The sequence below is a fragment of the Triticum dicoccoides genome, chromosome 6B (assembly GCF_002162155.2).
Source record: "Triticum dicoccoides isolate Atlit2015 ecotype Zavitan chromosome 6B, WEW_v2.0, whole genome shotgun sequence".
Classification (NCBI taxonomy): Eukaryota; Viridiplantae; Streptophyta; class Magnoliopsida; order Poales; family Poaceae; genus Triticum; species Triticum dicoccoides.
Window position 1 is genome coordinate 324,327,749 of NC_041391.1, and position 18,786 is coordinate 324,346,534.

An 18,786-nucleotide genomic window follows, 5' to 3' on the forward strand; every position below is an offset into this window, starting at 1 on the left:
TCTAGACGTAGAGAAAGATCTATTTAGACCAAGAGATGATGGAAATGAGATATTGGGACTCAACGTTCCATAATACCATTGGATCCACCAAACACAATTGGTTGGTACTCAAGAATATCTTTCGATATCTCCAGGGCATCAAACATCTTGTCCTGGTTTTCAGTTTCACATAAATGTGAACCCTGATATCATCGGATACATCGATCAGATCCCCACTATGTCAGATCGTAGACAAGCTTAGTGTTCATAGTAGGTGTGGTAACCCTCTCATGAAGAGTCTTCGAAACAAACCTCATGGCCACATCCACCAACCATTATCTCAACGATAATGTTTCTTGTGTTGCCCGGATGCAAACAGGTTACATAATAAGCAATATCACTATATTGCATATCTTGCAAGTCAAATCATGCGACAGATTAGTTCACCGGGTCTCTATCAACTTCTATGTTCCAGAAATGTGTTCATGAAATTGGTATATGACGACTTCGGAACATGAAAGAATCAGGGGGTATCTTCCTGAATTGTTCCTGTTAAAAGCATTATATTATACTTTTTTTCGCTTCATGAGTTTACTTGTAATATCAACACAAGACCATATGTTATATTTTTCGTTTTCCCCACCAGGGTTTTTAAGAAAGTATACACGACATATTTATTGTCCTCTTGATTCTATGAGTTTTCTCGTATTGAGTTGAAAGAGACAATAACCATTATATGTTGCATAATTTTCTCCTTATTTTTTCCACTGGGTTTGAAGGGGTTTTGACAACATATCAAACACATATCTCCTCATGTTTTTCCCAAAGACTTTCTCAAATTGAAGATGATGAACATTCTAGATATACATACTTGGAGGAGTCTTTATCAAGATGGTGGAGCATTCACAAAGACAAGCATAGATTAGGGGGGTGTTAAGGATTAATTATAATCCTAATAATCTCTGCTTAGTTTAGCAACCCTCATAGTTACCGACTTTGTTGCGTCCCCTCGACGCAACCCCTCCGCCGGTCACGACTCCTCACTCTCTATATATATACATTCATCATCATCAATGAAGAAAGAGTTTTGAGATTACTGTTCATTATTGATTCTCTCTCGATCTCAATCTTCACAGCTATTGCACCGCTGCCATGAAAATGCAGCTAAAAGGCAGGCGGGCACAACTACAATGCAAGTTATTGGGGTTTGCACAATCTACATAATCTATGTGTTTATTGCAGAGAACACCGAGTATTGGTGTAACCAGTTGCAGCTAGCTCTCCGTCATTTAGCTCGGTTCACATGATTCCTATCCTGCTTGTAAGTTTTGTACTTTTTTGAAATTCCTGAATCTTGAACCAAAAAGTTGAATAAGCCAAGTAAAAAAGCCATTAACTCCAAAACATGTGGTCCAAATGAGCTGACATTTTATAGATCAATATTAGGTACATGTATAATTTATTTAATTTATTAAAAATGATTTTAAACCGAATATTTGAAATTGAATAGAAATTTGTAATGTGGCCAGTTTTTCCTTTTGCCACATATGCTCTTACAAGCAGGACCCACCTGTTAGAAATCATGATAACCAAGCTAAACAATGGATTGCAGTTACCTGCAACTGATTACATCAATAGGTGGTGTTCTCAACCCGTAGAATAGATAGTCTGCAAAACTGACCTCTATAGTTGTGGTCTATGCAATTTCCTCCAGATAAATCACATCTTCAGATTATTCTACTGATGATCAAGCTGTTACTATTGGCGCCGCTAGAAGCAGTGGAGATTGGCCATTCAGTCTCCATCTACTACCTCTGTTCTTAAATATAAGACGTTTTGGTAGTTTAAATTGAACTGCCAAAACGTCTTGTATTTATGAACAGAGGGTGTAATTCACAAATCCGGATAATTTTATGCACATAAAAAAATTGCATCAAAAAAGCAATAGGAAAAAATGGCAGCGTTTAGTCCTCAGTCAGTCCTGGGAATATCTCAATTCACAACAAAAAAATATCGTGAGCCAGCAACGCCTCTGACAAACAAAATGTAAAGTGGCCGCAGAAAAACGGTCGTGTTACCCGACAGGCAAAACCTTCTTTTACATATATGATGATAAAGACCTGAATTGTCAATAAGGCGTGCAAGTGATGCTATTTATTACCACTGTTGAGTGAAAAGTAGCTAGAGAAAACAATTTCCTTGTCATTTTAAGCTATCAAAGAGCTTCTCAGCAACCTGTAGGATAGAAGTAACAAGCACAAGCAAGTTAGATCAGTCCAAGAGCTGCAAGGAACAAAAGAACACAGGAACAGTTGGCTTCTTCGATCAGCAAGGCACCCATAAATTTGAGTACAACCAGGAAGAGAGCACTCACATGCTTGTCAATGCATTTCCAGTAATCGAAGTACTGGCCAGTACAGTGCTTCTGCCCGGTCTCGTCACCTTCAATTCTCTTAACGCATTTCTGTGCATAACATAGGTGACATAAGATCATGTTCCAGTGGTAACAAAACAGAAGGTGTTCAGGAAACGAATAGTCTACAGCAAAAACTTCTCATAAATACTCAGATCAACTGACAATTAGATAGCCAATATGAAGTTCTTGATTGTGAAGTTCAATTATAAACAAGGAACACCCCAAACAGTTGCTGAATAACTGTTTGGTATTTAAACTGTAGACACTAGGTACAGCCTTGACCTTGGCCAATTGCTAAATATCAGGTGCTCCTGGGAATCACATGCTCCAGTGCTCCCCAGGAACCTGGGCCCGTTGGTCATGGTCGGGGTCCCTGGATCCACTCCTGGGCTGTTTTGTGCAAATTTACTGGGCTCCGACCATGGCCATTCAATACAGGTGCCTCAATCGCACGGGAGCACATGACTCCTGGGAGCAAGTGATATGCACTCTAGTCTAATACATGGTTGCAGCAGTACACAATTTTATTTAATGGAACACACTAGGAGACATAACCACATTTGTGTGCGTACACAACAAATCAAACAGCATATTACCTGATATTCATACCACTGGTAGACACACTTAGCCTTCGTACGATCCTCTAGGAGTGCCTTTGGGTCAGATACCTCCTCATCTGCCCTGAAATACAATACAACATCATATATTAAGAACAAAACGACTTGTAAATCATAACTTGCACAAATATCAATGCTTTAAACACAGAACAATTCAAAGCTGTTGAATTGGTATGGGCCTGGCCCATCTCCACTTGGCCCATAAGGCCCAGCCCATGTGCAGACCTAGAAGAGAGAGGAGCTGCTCGAGTCTGAGAGTGAGCGTAAGTCAAAAGCCACAACCCACCCGCCAGTGCAGTAGAGGGAGAGGCTGGAGGTGAGTTCTTCCCAGTTCAATATGGTATCAGAGGCCAGCGAAGGAGAGTCCTGGAGGTGGCGAGGCGATTCCAGGCTGCTGCAGCGGCGGCAGCTCATACGTGCACTGGCCGTGCGTGAGCTGCGGCCGCGCGCAAGAGACGGAGAGGCAACTGCTGCGAGGGATTGCTGCGTTCGGAGGGAAGCAAGCTGCTGCTGTTGCTGAGTGAGAGGAAGAAGAGGAGGTGCGGCTGCTGGAGTTGCTGCACGGGAGGAAAAAGAGGAAGCTGCTGGGTGCGCTACTACTGAGTTTGCTGCTGCTGCTGTTGGGTGCGCTACTACTGAGTTTGCTGCTGCTGCTGCTGCGTGGAGAGGGAGGGGCTGCTACTGCTTGTGCTGCTGTTGTGTCTGCTGGTGATGTGTGGCTGTGCTGCTGCTGCTGCTGATTGGAAAGGGAAGAGGAGGCAGCTGGAACTGCTGAGGGCTGGATTGCTGCTGCTTCTGCTGGAGTGATTGCTGCTGCGTGTGGCTGCTCGCCAGAGGGGAGAAAGGGAGGTTAGCTGCTGCGTGTGGCTGCCTGGGAGGATGATGGCAGGTGGTGAGGCCGTGGATATGTTCAAACGACTTGGCGGAGGAGACCAGGGTCATGGATTCGGTGTGGCCAGACTCATGTGACGCAGAGGAAGGCACGTAGGAGATGAAGTGCTCAGAGGAGGTGGAAATGTAGCTGGGTGCAGATGTTGGGGGCTGCGTGCCTTGGCAAGCAGAGACTCGGAGGATGCCCTGCTCGCCACCATCAAGGAGGAAGCTGTGCTGCGTGCATGTCTGGCCTCCGCCGAGGCGTCCATTGATGTTGCACGGGCAAAGGTGGCTTGCATGGTGAACACGACAACCTTCATTAGGGATGTCAAAGCGTCGGAGGTCATCGAGGAGGAGAGGACCAGTTCGGCCCTTTTACAAATGAAGGTGACACTGAAAAGGCCACAATTGATGCTCATAAACTGATCCGGAGTGGGTGCTGGACTCTGGTCCATCTAAGCATGTTGCGGGTAAATGCAGTGTGTTTAGAGTCCTGCAATAAGCTTCTTCCTACTCACAAGGGCTCTATTCAAACTGACGATAGTACAAAACAACCTGTCGAAGGGGTTGGTACGGTAAAGTGCACTTTGACCATTTCTCTGTCCGATGTTTTACATGTGCCAGCGTTTCCTGTCAATTTGGTCTCTTTGAGTGATCTAATTGATCAAATAGACTGTCGTGACTTTTGACAAGTTCTGTTGCTTGATTCAGGAGCGACAGATGGTTGGGACTGCCACTAAACGTAGGGGGGGTCTGGTATGTGGGGGATGCAGCTAGACTTGGTGTGTGCTGCAACCATGGAGGAAAAGGAGAAGCAGGCGATGATCCATCACTGTAGGATGGGGCATGTACCTTTCGATAAGATGAGTAGAATATTTCCGTATGGTATGTCACTTATGTGTCGAATAGGCAAGGGCAAGTTGACATGTGATGCTTGCGAATATGCGAAACACACAAGAGCATCATGTGTGAGTAAGGGGCTTAGGAGCATATCTCCTTTTATGCTTATTCATTCGGATATATGGACTTCCCCGGTGGTGTCGATGAACGGAATGAAATATTTCGTTACCTTTATCGACTGCTATTCTCGTATGACTTGGATTTATTTGATGTGTCACAAGGATGAGGTGTTTAGCCATTTTCAAAATTTCCATGCCTTTGTGAAGTATCAGTTTCAGGTGCAGGTGTGGGTGCGGGTCATCAGGACTGGCAATGGCACAGAGTATGTGAACAACACCTTTGGGGCCTTCTTGTCTGACCAAGGTATTCTTCATCAAACTTCATGTCCAGACACCGCTCCCCTCCTCAGAATGGAGTGGCGGAAAGGAAGAATCGACATATTCTTGAGATTGCTCGGTCGTTGATGTATATGATGAATGTGTCCAAGTTCTTGTGGAGTGAAAGCAATTATGACAGCCACATACCTGATCAACCGGACACATTCAAGGATACTAGGCATGAAATCTCCTTGTGAGTTGCTGTTTGGAGAAACTAAGTTTGTTGTTCCCCCAAAGTTGTTTGGGGGTACCTGTTTTGTTCAAGATGACCGGCCTTCCGTTGGGAAGCTAGATCCACGGACAGTGAAGCGTGTATTTCTAGGTTATTCTTCTAGTCAGCAGGGGTATAAATGTTGGTGTCCCTCTGAGAAACGCAGATTTATCCGTGTGGATGTCACCTTCAGGGAGTCTGAGCCATTCTATGTGAGCTGACAGATCTGAGTTTGTTGCTTGAAGAGCTTGACTACTTACACTCTGTGAAGGATGGTCAAGAGGGGGAGAAGGTTTTGTCTCATACTCAGGGTGATTGTGTGGGCACTAAAACTAATGATGATGTGCAGGTTAAGGTCCACCTAATAGTGGGTATAACTCCAGTTGGTACGCTCACTGATGATGATGTAAAGGTTCAGGTCTTGCCAGCCAACAGTGGGTACAATTCAGATTGGTACTCTCCAGCTTCCTGTTTAGGATCGGTGGCAGAAGAATCCCCTGGTGTACTCACCATGGCATCCACAAGTGCAGGGGGGGCAGCAAGGAAGTGATGCGTCAATTACTCCCTCCGTTTCAAAATACTTGTCTTTCTAGGCATTTCAAATGGACACAACATATGGATGTATGTAGACATATTTTAGAGTGTAGATTCGCTCATTTTGCTCCGTATGTAGTCACTTGTTGAAATCTCTAGAAAGACAAATATTTAGGAACGGAGGGAGTAGATGTCAAGAATGCCTTCTTGCACGATGAGCTGCAGGAAGAAGTGTAAATGGAGATGCCACCAAGTTTTGGTACTTCAGAGACCATGGGGAAAGTATGCAGGCTAAAGAAATCCTGGTATGGACTGATAGATTTAGACCATTGTTTTTATTTTAAGGCGGTAAGGCGAGGCAAGCCCCAGCGCCTCACCGCCTAAGCGCTAAGGCATAAGGCAAGGCAACGCCGACGCCAAAGGGTTCTAAGCAGCAGAATAGAGTAGAATTTGTTAGTCAAGTAGGCATATACACCTTGCCATTCCTGCTGGACTGCTGGTTGCTTGCTGCTGCTGCTGTCCTGGAGAGGAAGATCTGCCGGAGAAGAGGGGAGAAGTTGCAGGAGAGGAGGGGGAGGAGGATCTGCCGGAGAGGGGGGAGAAGCTCAGCTCCAGCAGCCAAAGGTGGGGTTGGGGGGAAACAGAAACTGGTTTGAGCCCTCTCTCCTCCTGCTAGTAACTGTTGGCACCCAGACTTTGTTTCCCGCCCTTTACTTCCCGCCCAGAGTTCTGTTTCCCGCCTGAACTCCCAGCCCTGCCTGAGGCGTCTTCATTTGCCTAAGGCAGGCAGAATGGCGCCTAGGTGGACACCTTGGACGCCCTATGGACTAAGGCGGAAGCCTTAGACATGCACATAAGGCAAGGCCGATGCCTTGTGACCAGGGGCGCCCTGACGCCTAAGCGACACCTTAGGGACACCTTAAAAACAATGATTTAGACGTGCTGTCTATGGTATGGGGTATGGTCAATGTAACAGTGACCACACGGTGTTCTACAGACACTCTGATCGGAACATCACCATTCCTGCAGTTTATGTGGATGATATTATCGTCACTGGAGATGATAAGGAGGAAATAGGTAAACTGAAGGGATGTCTGAGCAAGGAGTTTGAGTTAAACGATTTGGGCAACCTAAACTACTTCCTTGGCATAAGTGGCCCGGACAGACAAGGGAATATCTTTGTACCACAAAAATACACCTTGGATCTCTTGAGTGACATGGGCATGATGAGATGCCGTGCATCCCCTACTCCGATTAAACAAAATCATCAAGTGACAGCACAATCAAGATGAACTAGTGAAAAGGTAGATTATCAGGTCGGGAGCTTATTGTACTTGTGTCATACCAAGCCTGACATTGCTTTTGTCATGGGTGTGGTGAGCAGATACATGCGTGAACCAAGGAATGGGCATCTTGATCAGTGCACAGAATCCGAAGATGCTTGAATGGCACTCCGAGAAAAGGGTTGTGTTTGTGAAGAGTGGACATCTTGAGGTGGATGGCTATAGTGATTCTGATTGGACGAGTTGTCAAGATGATAGAAGATCAACTTCAGGCTATTCTATGTTTGTGGTGGGAAATTTGGTGTCATGGAGAAGCAAGAAACAGATAGTTGTGTCTAAAGCAACAGCAGAAGCTGAGTATAGAGCATTATCTCAAGGGTTGAGTGAGATGCTCTGGGTGAAGAACCTACAGTGCGAGTTGAAACTTCTGAGGACCTCAAGTGTATGGTGTGACAATCAGTCAACCATAAGCATTGCCAATAACCCAGTTCAACATGACATGACAAAACATGTGGAAATTAATTGCTTCTTCATTAAGGAGAAACTTGATGATGGGATCATCAACCTTACTCATGTCAGCTCTGGATAGCAGGTTGCAAATTGCTTGACAAAGGGACTGGGAACCAAGGCCTGTAACTTGGCATGTGCAAGATGGGGTTGATAGCTATCTACCACCCATCTTGAGGGGGAAGGTTGAACTGGTACAGGCCTGGCCCATAAGGCCCAGCCCATGTGCAGACCTAAAAGAGAGGAGGAGCTGCTCGAGTCTGAGCGTGAGCGTAAGTCACAAACCATAACCCAGCCGCCAGTGCCATAGAGGGAGAGGCTGGAGGTGAGTACCTCCCAGTTCAATAAAAGCACTACACATTCCAAAGTGAAATTACCAGGAACTTATTTAAATATAGACATCTCAACAAAACTCAACAGCAATATATTCTCATACATTGGACCACAAACTACAGTTCCTAGCTGGTCTGCACCACCTCCACACATGAATTCTCCATTGAAGACTGATCTAGGTATCTACATTAATGGATCCCTATGGAGATCCCCACTCCATTGCCCACTCCCTGGATCTACCGTTTCTCGGTTTGTTCCAAGGCAGTGGGATACCTTATTGTCAAGAAAAAGCTCTACATTGCAATATATTTACGTGCCATTTCCATCTTTGGGGATATGGTGGTCGAACTTGGATTTTGGAAAAGAGATTATGAACAAGAAAAGTCTTGGACTTTGGTTCACCGCAATAGGAACAAGCATTATCACTGCAAACAGATGACTGATATAAATGTTAAGAATGGTATTACTACTCTTTTCTGGTATGATGAATGGATACCAAACTATATCTATTGTATCCATGTATCCATTCATTTGCCAAGCACAAACACATATCTGTTCAGAAGGCCATGGAATATATCTCTGTAGATTTCCATGATATGTCCTCCCTGCCCATGTCTAGTATTGCTGTGCACCAATGCCAAGAGTTGCTTATTAATCTGGATGCTACTGAGGACATAGATGAGTGGAAGTTTGTATGGAATGGCACTAAATATTCAACAAAGAGAACATTTATTGAGCTTATTGGCAATCCTCCCCCTGCCTATGCACCATTCAAACGGATATGGTAATCATGCTGCTTGTCAAAACAGAAGTTTATCTTCTGGCTGCTCATACAGAACAGGCTCAACACCAAAGAAATGCTAACCAAGAAAAACTTCTATATTGAGGATGAAAGTTGTGTTTTATCTTTTATGTGAACAGGGGGGGAATGAAAACTTGATGTAGTTATTCTTCAGTGGTGACTTTAGCCAGAACTTCTAGTTAAACCTAGGACATGGAACTCAGTCTTCATGGCATGATCATTGAAGCTAAGCAAAGAATGAGAATCATATGCTTCAACGAAACACTCAAGGAGCTTATGGAAACACAGAAAAAGTATCATATTATTTGACAATAAAACCAAGAATCTTATCCACTGGATATCCAATTTCAAGGAGCATTTCTACAGCATTATGAAGAGAGCAAAACTTAACTTGAAAGAAGGCACGAACACCTGGTTAGATTCATTGTAATTTATTTATTTTTCTCTCTAATAACTCCTTCTGACCCTCTCTACTTCCGTTTGTACAGTTCCATATTTCTAATGAAAATCAGAGCCACAGTGGGGGCCCTGCCTACTGTCTTCTGCTCCCAGAAAAAAGCCTGGTCTGCACGCTGTGTCAATCTCCCCCAGCAAAGATACAAAATGAAAATGTTTAACGTCAATTCATCTATCAAGGTGGGTTATATACTCATAGTGGCTCACATAACTTGCGCGGAATGAGGAAGGTCACGGACATTAGAACCAGCCAATAACCAACTTGCATCTTAACTACGTCTATGACACATCAAGTGAGAAAAACGCCTAAACTTCTGTTATTGAAGAGGATGCTATAGCTTCGTACATTATGTGCCTATTTGTTGCAACTAAATGATACTCCCTCCGTCCCAAAATAACTGTCTCAACTTTGTACTAAAGTACTAACTTTAGTACAAAGTTGTATTAAGGTCAAGACACTTATTTTGGGACGGAGGGGGTATTTTGTAGTCCCACTGAAAAAAATGATTCATTTGAGCTGGCGTATCATCAAGTTTCGCTGTAATGTGCATTTTCTCTTGTACTATTTTTTGCGAAATTCTCCGGATTCCAAAAGTTGTGCATCGTTCCCTACAAGACAAGAACATTTATTTCGGAATTAAAAAAATATCGTGTACCCTCATCGATGTCTTGCCCTAGGCCCCCAACATGTCAGAACCGGCCCTGGTTAAACAAGCGGCAATGGACCTCAACACCTCGTTTGATTGATCCACGCCTTATCTTTCAGATCCTGACAATAAGGCAGGCCATATGAACTGCTGCTCCTGAGCACGGACGCCTCAGCATCCATCAGCGGTTGAATTGCAACAAAATCGTAACACGCATCGTTCCCCAGAACAGATTGAACATAGGCAGACATTCGCAAATCTAAATGCCCTAGAATTAATGCTTAATTCGAGCACGGTAACAGAATCACACGATCAGCAGCACACGGATCCCCACCCACTACAATGCAGCGACCTGCTCAGCCTACCGTGACGCCTGCCCTACAGATGAGCGAGATAATACGGGAATATAATCAGTTGGATCGGATTACTCACATGCGTGCGACGCTTCCGGTGGCCCAAGAACTATCCCGCTTCCAACTGCAGAAAACGAGGACGATTAGCCTCAAAGGAAACGAATTTGGTAAAGACGAAGGGATTTAATCTCTCGTGGAATCGGATCTTGAGGAAGACGATGTGTTACCGGAGAGGGAGTCAAGGACGGCGATGTCGGGGGGCGGCGAGAACGGGAGGAGACGAGAGGTGATGAAAAAGCTTGGGGCGTGTTTGGTTGCCCGTATTAGGCCCAGCCTGGCCCGCGCGGAAAGAATTTGGTCTGTTTGGTTTCCTGTATTTACTGTGCGGTCCGCATCGCACGAAACTTAAAGCACGTCCAGGCCAGATCCAGGGAAAATGCATGAATCGGCAGTAGCTCGTGAACCTGGCTCGGGCGAGGCAGGGGAGGGCGACGCGCTTCTCCCCTTGTGCGAGCAGGGGAGATGGCGCAAGCTCGCCCGCGTCGCCGAAAAATCGGCGGGAGGATTTCGGCTCACCTCCCGCCGAGTCCACCCCTATTTAGCCCCTCTCTCACCGCCCCAACTCCCGCCACCATTCTTCCTTCGTTCGAGCTTTCTCGCCGACGCGCAGGTAAGCGGCACATCTTCATCGGCCGACGGTCTACGGCGTTGGCGCTCCTTCATCAGCCGGCGTTCATCTTCCACGACCGTCCCCCCCCCCCTCGTCCTCAAGCTGCAGCCATGGCCTCTGTGAGTTCAATCCCCCTTTCTCTCTGTTCCTTCTAGCTAGATCTGAGGGTTTGATCTAGATGCATGGTTGATTAGTGGTCTGATCTGTGAGCCGATATGGTTGGTTGCTATGTTATGGTTGCAATTTGTGGTAGGGCTAGATGTTCAAGCATGTGGTAGGCTAGATTAGTAGTAGAGTTTGAAGTTCAACCTTGTGCTTGTGTTGAATCATGCTTAAATCTGTGATTTGTAGCTATTGATGGTCCATTTGTAGCATGTTGTTTATTGTAAATGTATGTTCCTGCTCATAGATTGTCCGGTATGCTTAGTATGATAGTGATGAAGCATGTGCTTGCTATGATAGTGATGAACCATGTACATGTATGCTCCGGCTTTCTTGGATTGTCCGGTATGTTGTGTGTTATGCTCACTGTCAATGCGTGCTACGATTGTAGCACATGACCACGCAGACGCAAGATCTTAGTCAGGCCTTTGCCGTGTCCGACAGCCAGTTTGCTCCATCGTTGGTCGAGGACTCGCAGCCTATGTCCGAGATGGCACCTGATTCAGAGGTGTTCGAGTCTGATTCCCTCTATGTGTCAGTAGTGCTCCTTGAGCCAACTACTGCTGCTGCTGTTGCTGCTGCCGCTGCAATCAAGTTAGCAGCAGCAAAGGCAAAGAAGGATGGTAGGTCGAACAACATGAAGTGACAGCCGTTCATGTCCATGTTCGTGCTGAACAAGATGTGTGAGCTCATCTCTAGTGGAGCTGGGACTGACAAGGGCTTCATGGAGGTGCACTTGAACACCGTTGCGAAGCAAGTGTTTGAGTTCTATGGCAAGAGGTGTCTGCCACCCAGGTGTACAACCACCTGAGGAAGTGGACCACCCAAGGGACGTTGAGTTCCTTAACACACCCATCCAGAACTATAGCCAGATGCAACACATCTTCTCCTTCGGGCTGACAACTGAGAAGCATGCCATGGGCTCGGGTGAGCCTCTTGGTTCTCCCATGCCAGACTTTCCTGGGACACCGGACGTCGAGGTCCTTGATGGCCCTGACAAGCCCGTTGTGAAGCCCTTCGACAAGCCATTTGACCCCGTCCATGATAGGAAGAGGAAGAGAGGAGGCCTGATGGAGGGGGAGATCAATATCTTTTGCAGCATGACTGAGGCGGTGAAGGAGGTGGCAACAGCCATTAGGGAGTGCAAGCCCCTCGACGTCCACCCTGACCTGTATGGCGATGTCATGACCTACGGTGGCTTCAGCGACGAGGCTCTCATGGCAGCTCTCAGCCACCTGCTTGACAACAAGGCCCAGGGTGTTGGGTTCGTTGCCATGGCCGACGTTCACAGGATGCTGTGGCTCAGGAGCTGGCTGGGCAAGCACTACTACTAGAGTAGTGTTGCATGTGAGCGTGCATGATCCCCGACGGCAATGGCGGTGGCGACAACGATGACGATGACGACGTACATTTTGTGTAGCTAGGGCTCAAAAACTATTTGATGGTCTGTATATTTCGGTGAGGTGGTATATACTAACCCTCACGCTGATGGTGAACTTGTGGTGGTAGGACGACACCCTCTTTTGGATGTGGTGGTAGGTTAACACCAAGGTAGTGCTAGGTTGAACTTGCTATGCCGTATGATCATGCATGCTTTACTTCTGTTCTGCTCCATTGTTTTTTGTATGCTACTTTGCTTGCTACTTGTGCTCCATTGATTTACCGCTTCAACTCTTGCTTTTGTGCATTGCTAGGGCAAGTGGTATGCCGTGTTCATCGGTGAGGTTTCAGGGGTTTATATTTTATGTGAAGAAGTCAATGCACAAGTGGCATCGTATAGCAACAACAACTATAGAGGGTTCAAGACTAAGCAGGCAGCAGAACAAGCTTATTCCGCCTGGGTGCGAAAGCACGGAGACAGCTGTGTTGACAATGCCAAGGTTGGAGCTGTCAAAGTGGAAGCTGCTAAGGTGGATTGTCAGTCTGGGCTGAAGCTGAAGAACTTCATCATCTTTGCCCAGTTCGTCACCATTGCTGTGTTGTAGCATTGCTGTGCTAGGTGCGATCATTGTGGGTAAGCTCACCAACTAGGATACAAGGTAAGCACAACATGTACGCCGTATGCAACCAAACGACGTGTTCATGTGCCACTAGGGCCAATGCAGCCAACCAAACAAAGTGCACTTGCGTATTACCTAATGCAGGGACACTAAATGCGGGCAACCAAACTAGTTGCACATGGCGTATTAGGTCCTGTTTTTGCTCAACCAGACTGGGTTGAGAAGTGTATGCAATGCGACTATTGTTCAAAATTTGAACCAAACACGCACTTGGAGATGGTTCGAATAGTCTCTCTTTTTTTCTAGGGATCCGGGATGGCCGTCAAATCGAGAAATTCTAGAGAGCAACTAATTAACAGCGCTCCTTCGGAAGCCTCGCAACGATCAGCACCATTTGGCGCTCTCAGCGGTTCGCCACGTGTCGCGTTCTGGGCGCTTCCTCCAGATTTTGTTTTTTTAATTTTTCCGCATGCGTTTTTGGCTTTTTAAACAGTTTTTTTCCTGGTTTTTTCGATGTTTTGGTTTTCCACCGGTCTTCCCTAGCTTTTCGACAAAAAAAATTCAAAAAAACAATTTTTTGCACAAAAAAAAGGTTTTTTCCCTTTTGCGAGAGTCGCGGTTTTGTTTCCGCGAAAGGCACGGTTGTGCTTTCGCGAGAGTCACGGTCGTGCCTCTTGAAAACAGAAAAAAACGCGTTTTCTGTTTTTTTTTCTTTCGCGAGAGGCAGGATTTTGCTTCCGCGAGAGGCACGTTGTGCTTTCGCGAGAGTCACAGCCGTGCCTCCTTGGAAATGGAAAAAACACGTTTTTTCTTTTTTTCCTCTTGCGAGAGTCACGGTTTTGCTTCCGCGAGAGGCACGGCTGTGACTTCATCAGACGCACGGGCGTGCCTCTTTTGGAAAAGAAAAAACCTATGCTCCCGGTTCATTTTTTTCATCCTTTTTTTTCGTGAAAAAAAAGTTTGTCAAAACATATCAACATGAGATCTAGTTTTGAACATCTCGACGCGAGGAATCAAACGGCGAAAGCGCTTCGAGATTTGGTCGCACGGTTTAAGAGATAAAATGTTTTAAATAAACGGGTCTACAAGAAAAGGGAAACTCCCATGTTGCGACAAGTGGCCCATATGCAGCGCGTCACTTGTCGCAATCTGGGGAATTGGAATGACCTTCGCAACGAGTACTCCTTAACTAGTAATTTTGAAAATTCTACTACATGTAACACACAAGGGCTGCTATATGGCCCGAGCCGATAAGCTTTATAATTCTTTTATACCGATAATATTTTTGTCTCAAAAAAAATCCCAAAAATATTTCCTCAAGAAGATCCCGAAAATAAAATCCTTAACAAATGTAAGAGTGTTTAGATAATTAAAATGGTGATCTAAATGCTCTTATATTTATTTACAGAGGGAATACTGTAATTCTAGCTGTAGAGGATCTTTGTCTAAAAAAAGGTGCAGCGGATCATTTTCTAAAAAAAGCACCTCTAAGAAAAGAGTACCCCTCAGGAAAAAAAACTGTAGCGGATCATACACGAGTACGATACTCATGTCGGAACAACATGACATCTTATCTGGGCTGTTCCACCCGACAATATTATCTTGGGCCTATATTCGATCGCTGCTAGCACTCACACAACAGAGATCTCAGTGTTACTCAAAAATGAAATAGAGATCTCAGCTCGACATTTTTAGTTGTATAACTTGCACGGGCTCAATCATACAGTGCTTCACACAATGCATTATCACAGTACATGTGTCACTCAAATATTGTGTTCTGAGCCGAAGCGTCGGCATCTGTCGGGGTGTGATAAACTCTTGGGCTTCTAGAACATAAGAGCATCCACAGTGTGCCCTTTTGCTGCCTCTATAGCTGCCTCTAAGCCTTTAAAGGCTGCCTCTATACATTGCACACAGCTGCCTCTAACAAAAAATCCATGGCATCGCCTCCAAGCCTAGAGGCTGCCTCCAAAGAATAAAATAATATTATTTAAAGATGGCAGTTGAAAGCTGAACACACCAGCCGTTGCCTAGCAAGCCAAAGGCAACCATTATACAGTGCAAACTGGCAAAGCTCAGTTTGTTCTGAGCATACACATCCAATCCAATACAACCGTTGCATTTAAAAATAATAATAAACAACAAATTATGGCCGTTACAACAAGTGTGTGCATACACACATCTATCAGTATATATACTAGGGCTTTGAACAATAAGTTTACACACACCCAAACCAACTGGGAGCCTAGACACCTCAAAAAACTTCACATTCATGGAGCACTCTCCAGGAAGTTTCACTAGGATGCTCAATAATTGCTCAAGCCAAGATCCAGAAAATCGAAACTATACCCCATCTGCCACCCCACCTCACCAGTTCACAAGTGCTTCATCCTCTCAGCATGGGCAATATTTGCATCCCATGTATGCACAAAACATGTATTCATTTCCACCTCCACATACCTCAGGTTTCCAAGCAGCACATGGAGTGTATGGAGGAGGTTCATATGGTCATTCATCTTCTGCAGCCGCCGGCTTCACCGGGATTGATCCACATGCTAGGATCAACCAAGATGCCGGATATTTTCATTATTCGCCTCAGCCTCCTGCATCAATACATAGGGCAGAAGAAGTAGATCAGCAAGAGTCAAGTGGAAGTAGTCCCGGTGAAGCAGAAGAACCTATTGCTAAGAGGAGAAATTGGACAGAGGAAGAAAATAAGCAGCTTGTCAATGCTTGGTTGGAAAATTCTCTCGATCCAGTAGATGGTAACTCCAAGAAATCAGACCAGTATTGGAAAGCAGTTGAGAAAGACTACAACAGCGTCACTCCGAAAGAGAGGCAAAGATCTGCCAAGATGTTGAAAGACCATTGGAGTAAGCAAAACAAATTTGTGACTCAGTTTGCTGGGTGTCATTCTGTGCAACGCAGTGTGTATCCTAGTGGGTATGATGACAATATGTTTATGGATATGGTAAGAGCAGATTACAAGGAGAAATACAAAAAAAGATTCACGCTAGAATTGGTGGGATATGGTGAAAGAAATGCCAAAGTGGAAAAATACTTACTTACTAGAGAAGGATGAAGCGAGAAAGAGAGGCAAGACCTCAGAAACAGGGGCTTACATTTCTTCTTCTAGTAAAGATGCTGAAGAATCAGTGGACAGACAATTGGAACGTCGTCCTCCGGGACAGAAGGGCGCAAAACGCAAAGGAAAGGCACCAGCAAAGGCCGACTCTTCTTCAAGCAACCTGCCAGATCCAACTATGCAACTATATCATGATGCCATAGCAAGAAAATCAGCTGCAATAGAGATGGCTGCATAAGCAAGAAAGGAGAAGGCATCTGCAATGAAAGATTACGCTGCTGCCACACTTGAGAAGGCAAGAACCAAAAAATTGAGCAAGTATATGAAGTTACTAGAGACAGACACATCCGGATATGATGCAGCAAAGCTACAGCGATATAACCAGCTTCTGAATCTTCTAGGCATGGAGCTATCTATTTAATAATTAGTAGTACCATTTAGTTTCAGCCTCTCATCAATGTATCTTTCCATTTCAGCAATGTATCTTTTAGTTTCGGTATTGTATCATTTAGTTTCAGGCTCTCATCAATGTATCTTTCCATTTCTGTCAAAGATATCTTTTAGTTTCGGTATTGTATTATTTAGTCTATCATCAATGTATCAATGTTGAAAAGAGTTGTTGAAACCAGAATAAATGTTGCATGTTCAGAAAACTAGCCGCTGGAACAAGAATAAATGTGCAGAAAACTAGCCGTTGAAAAGAGCTGCATATTCAGAAAACTAGCTGTTGGAACCAGAATACATGTGCAGAAAACTAGCTGTTGGAACCAGAATACATTTGTGAAGACAATCCGCTTGCCCCCAACTGACAAGACAAAATTGTTTGCAAAGATGCAAGAAGGTGCAAGAAAAGATGTTGAACGTGCATTTTGGAGTTCTACAATCTCGATTTGCTATTGTACGTGGTCCGGTTAATCTTTGGTATAGGCAAGATATTGCTGATATCATGTATGCATGTGTTATATTGCATAATATGATAGTCGAGGATGAGCGGGATTCCTATGAGGTTCGCTTCGACTATGACTATGATCAGGGTACCTTTAACAACGAAATAGATAATCTGAACCATGGGCCAATTCATGAATTTGCCAGAGTGCTGGAGATAGGCTCAGCAATTTGTGATCGAGCTACACATCGACAACTCAAAGGCGATTTGATAGAGTATCTATGGCAACGATTCGGGGGTGGTCAGCCTTAGCTTGTATTAGAGGCCCAACAAAATAATTTGTAATTTTATTTCTGGACTAGTTTATTCCAGATTTGTTCACCATGTACTCTGTATGCTGCCACCAAAATATTTGTATTGCTAGATCTTTTATTTTTCCTAATGTTTAATATAAGAAGGCTGTAATGGAGATCTGTGATATTCCCTACTATATTCAGCTCAAAAGCCACCAAAATACAAAGTCACATACTCACGTACAGGGAACCCATGAACAGCACATCTCACCTTGTGCTTCCGCGTGAACCCGCCCATGCTCCAGACCTGCGCCTAGTACTCGCACAACGCCGCTGCCGCCGCTATCAGCGTAGCGCTTCCTCGGCATCGCCGGCGCAGTTGGTCAGCAGGAATAGACCGGCGGCTGCGCCTCGACGCACTTGCCGGCGCATTTGCTGCACCCCCCGCCACCACCAGCAGTCCACATCCAGCTGCTAGATCAACCGCCTCCGTCGTCCGGCCTCGCGCGAGGTATTTGGTTCGCCTGGTCGCCGGAGACGGTCGAGACGATGGCGTGGTTCCTGCAGCCGCTAGGGATTGGAATCGATTGGGGATTTTTTTGCGCGAAGGGAAGAGTGTTCGGTGGTTAGAGGCAGCTGGTGGGCCCATGGGCTTAGAGGCTCACATTGCGGGAAGGATGCATTGGCTTAGAGGCAGGTGTATGGGGCCCACCTTAGAGGCTGGGTTGCCTCTACACACTGTGGATGCCCTAATGATACACTAGATCGGAAGTGCGCCCTGGCGCACGGTGCCTGGTCCAGTGTATTGTCCCAGCGGCCAAGCAGACCTATCAGTGCTCCCAAAGAAAACTAATCATACATCGAGGATACACTAAATGTAGAGCATTGCCGCTGTCTGGGATAAGATAATATTTGCCAGTGTCATTGCAATTGCCAAGGCAATTATATATCAAATGCAAGGCAAGCATGACATTTTGTGAATGGAACTACTGACATGAGAGTTAATGGCACGTATTTCCTGCTTGATACTCTTATAAGATGCCAGTGAAACTTACCTCACAGTCATTCCCAAAAGGGCATTTTATATGATCCAAATCTGAAGCATGTACAAAACACATACAAGAATAGAGGAAATGGCATCCACAGGCAGAATGCATAGGTAAAATTTAGCTAATGAAACGTGTAGCAACATCCATAATCATAATAAGTATGGTAATCACACATACTTTCACATCAGCTAGCAACACACGGCTAAACTGATGGGATACATTAGTCAAAGATCCATGTCACACTAACTACTGACTGCAGCATTTGGACATTGACAGACAGTACATTCCACTTGGCCAGGATCAGCAAAACAGATCACTCTATTATAAGCGACAGGTCGCAACAAAAGCGATCC

General features: G+C 45.2%; 1 protein-coding gene and 1 long non-coding RNA gene across 2 annotated transcripts; both read right to left on the reverse strand.

Moving 5' to 3' along the window:
* Positions 1-1,901: 1,901 nt before the first annotated feature.
* On the reverse strand, positions 1,902-10,634 carry LOC119324679 (cytochrome b-c1 complex subunit 6-like). Its single transcript, XM_037598450.1, has 5 exons — positions 10,516-10,634; positions 10,368-10,412; positions 2,992-3,076; positions 2,354-2,443; positions 1,902-2,214 (listed from the first exon to the last, which is right to left on the reverse strand). Coding segments are annotated over exons 2-5 (210 nt in total). The 5' UTR covers positions 10,370-10,412; positions 10,516-10,634; the 3' UTR covers positions 1,902-2,181.
* A 4,566-nt stretch (positions 10,635-15,200) lies between these two features.
* On the reverse strand, positions 15,201-18,129 carry LOC119324683. The gene is made up of 3 exons (XR_005157074.1): positions 17,656-18,129; positions 16,243-16,368; positions 15,201-15,723 (listed from the first exon to the last, which is right to left on the reverse strand). It is a non-coding gene; the product is annotated as an uncharacterized LOC119324683 (long non-coding RNA).
* Between the last annotated feature and the right edge of the window lie 657 nt (positions 18,130-18,786).

Excerpts from the sequence above, each read along its gene's own strand:
- LOC119324679 (XM_037598450.1), bottom strand. Across the intron at positions 2,444-2,991 it reads ACCAGTGGTATGAATATCAG|AAATGCGTTAAGAGAATTGA; the intron begins GTAATATGCTGT and ends TGTTATGCACAG. Across the intron at positions 2,215-2,353 it reads GGAAATGCATTGACAAGCAT|GTTGCTGAGAAGCTCTTTGA; the intron begins GTGAGTGCTCTC and ends TCTATCCTACAG.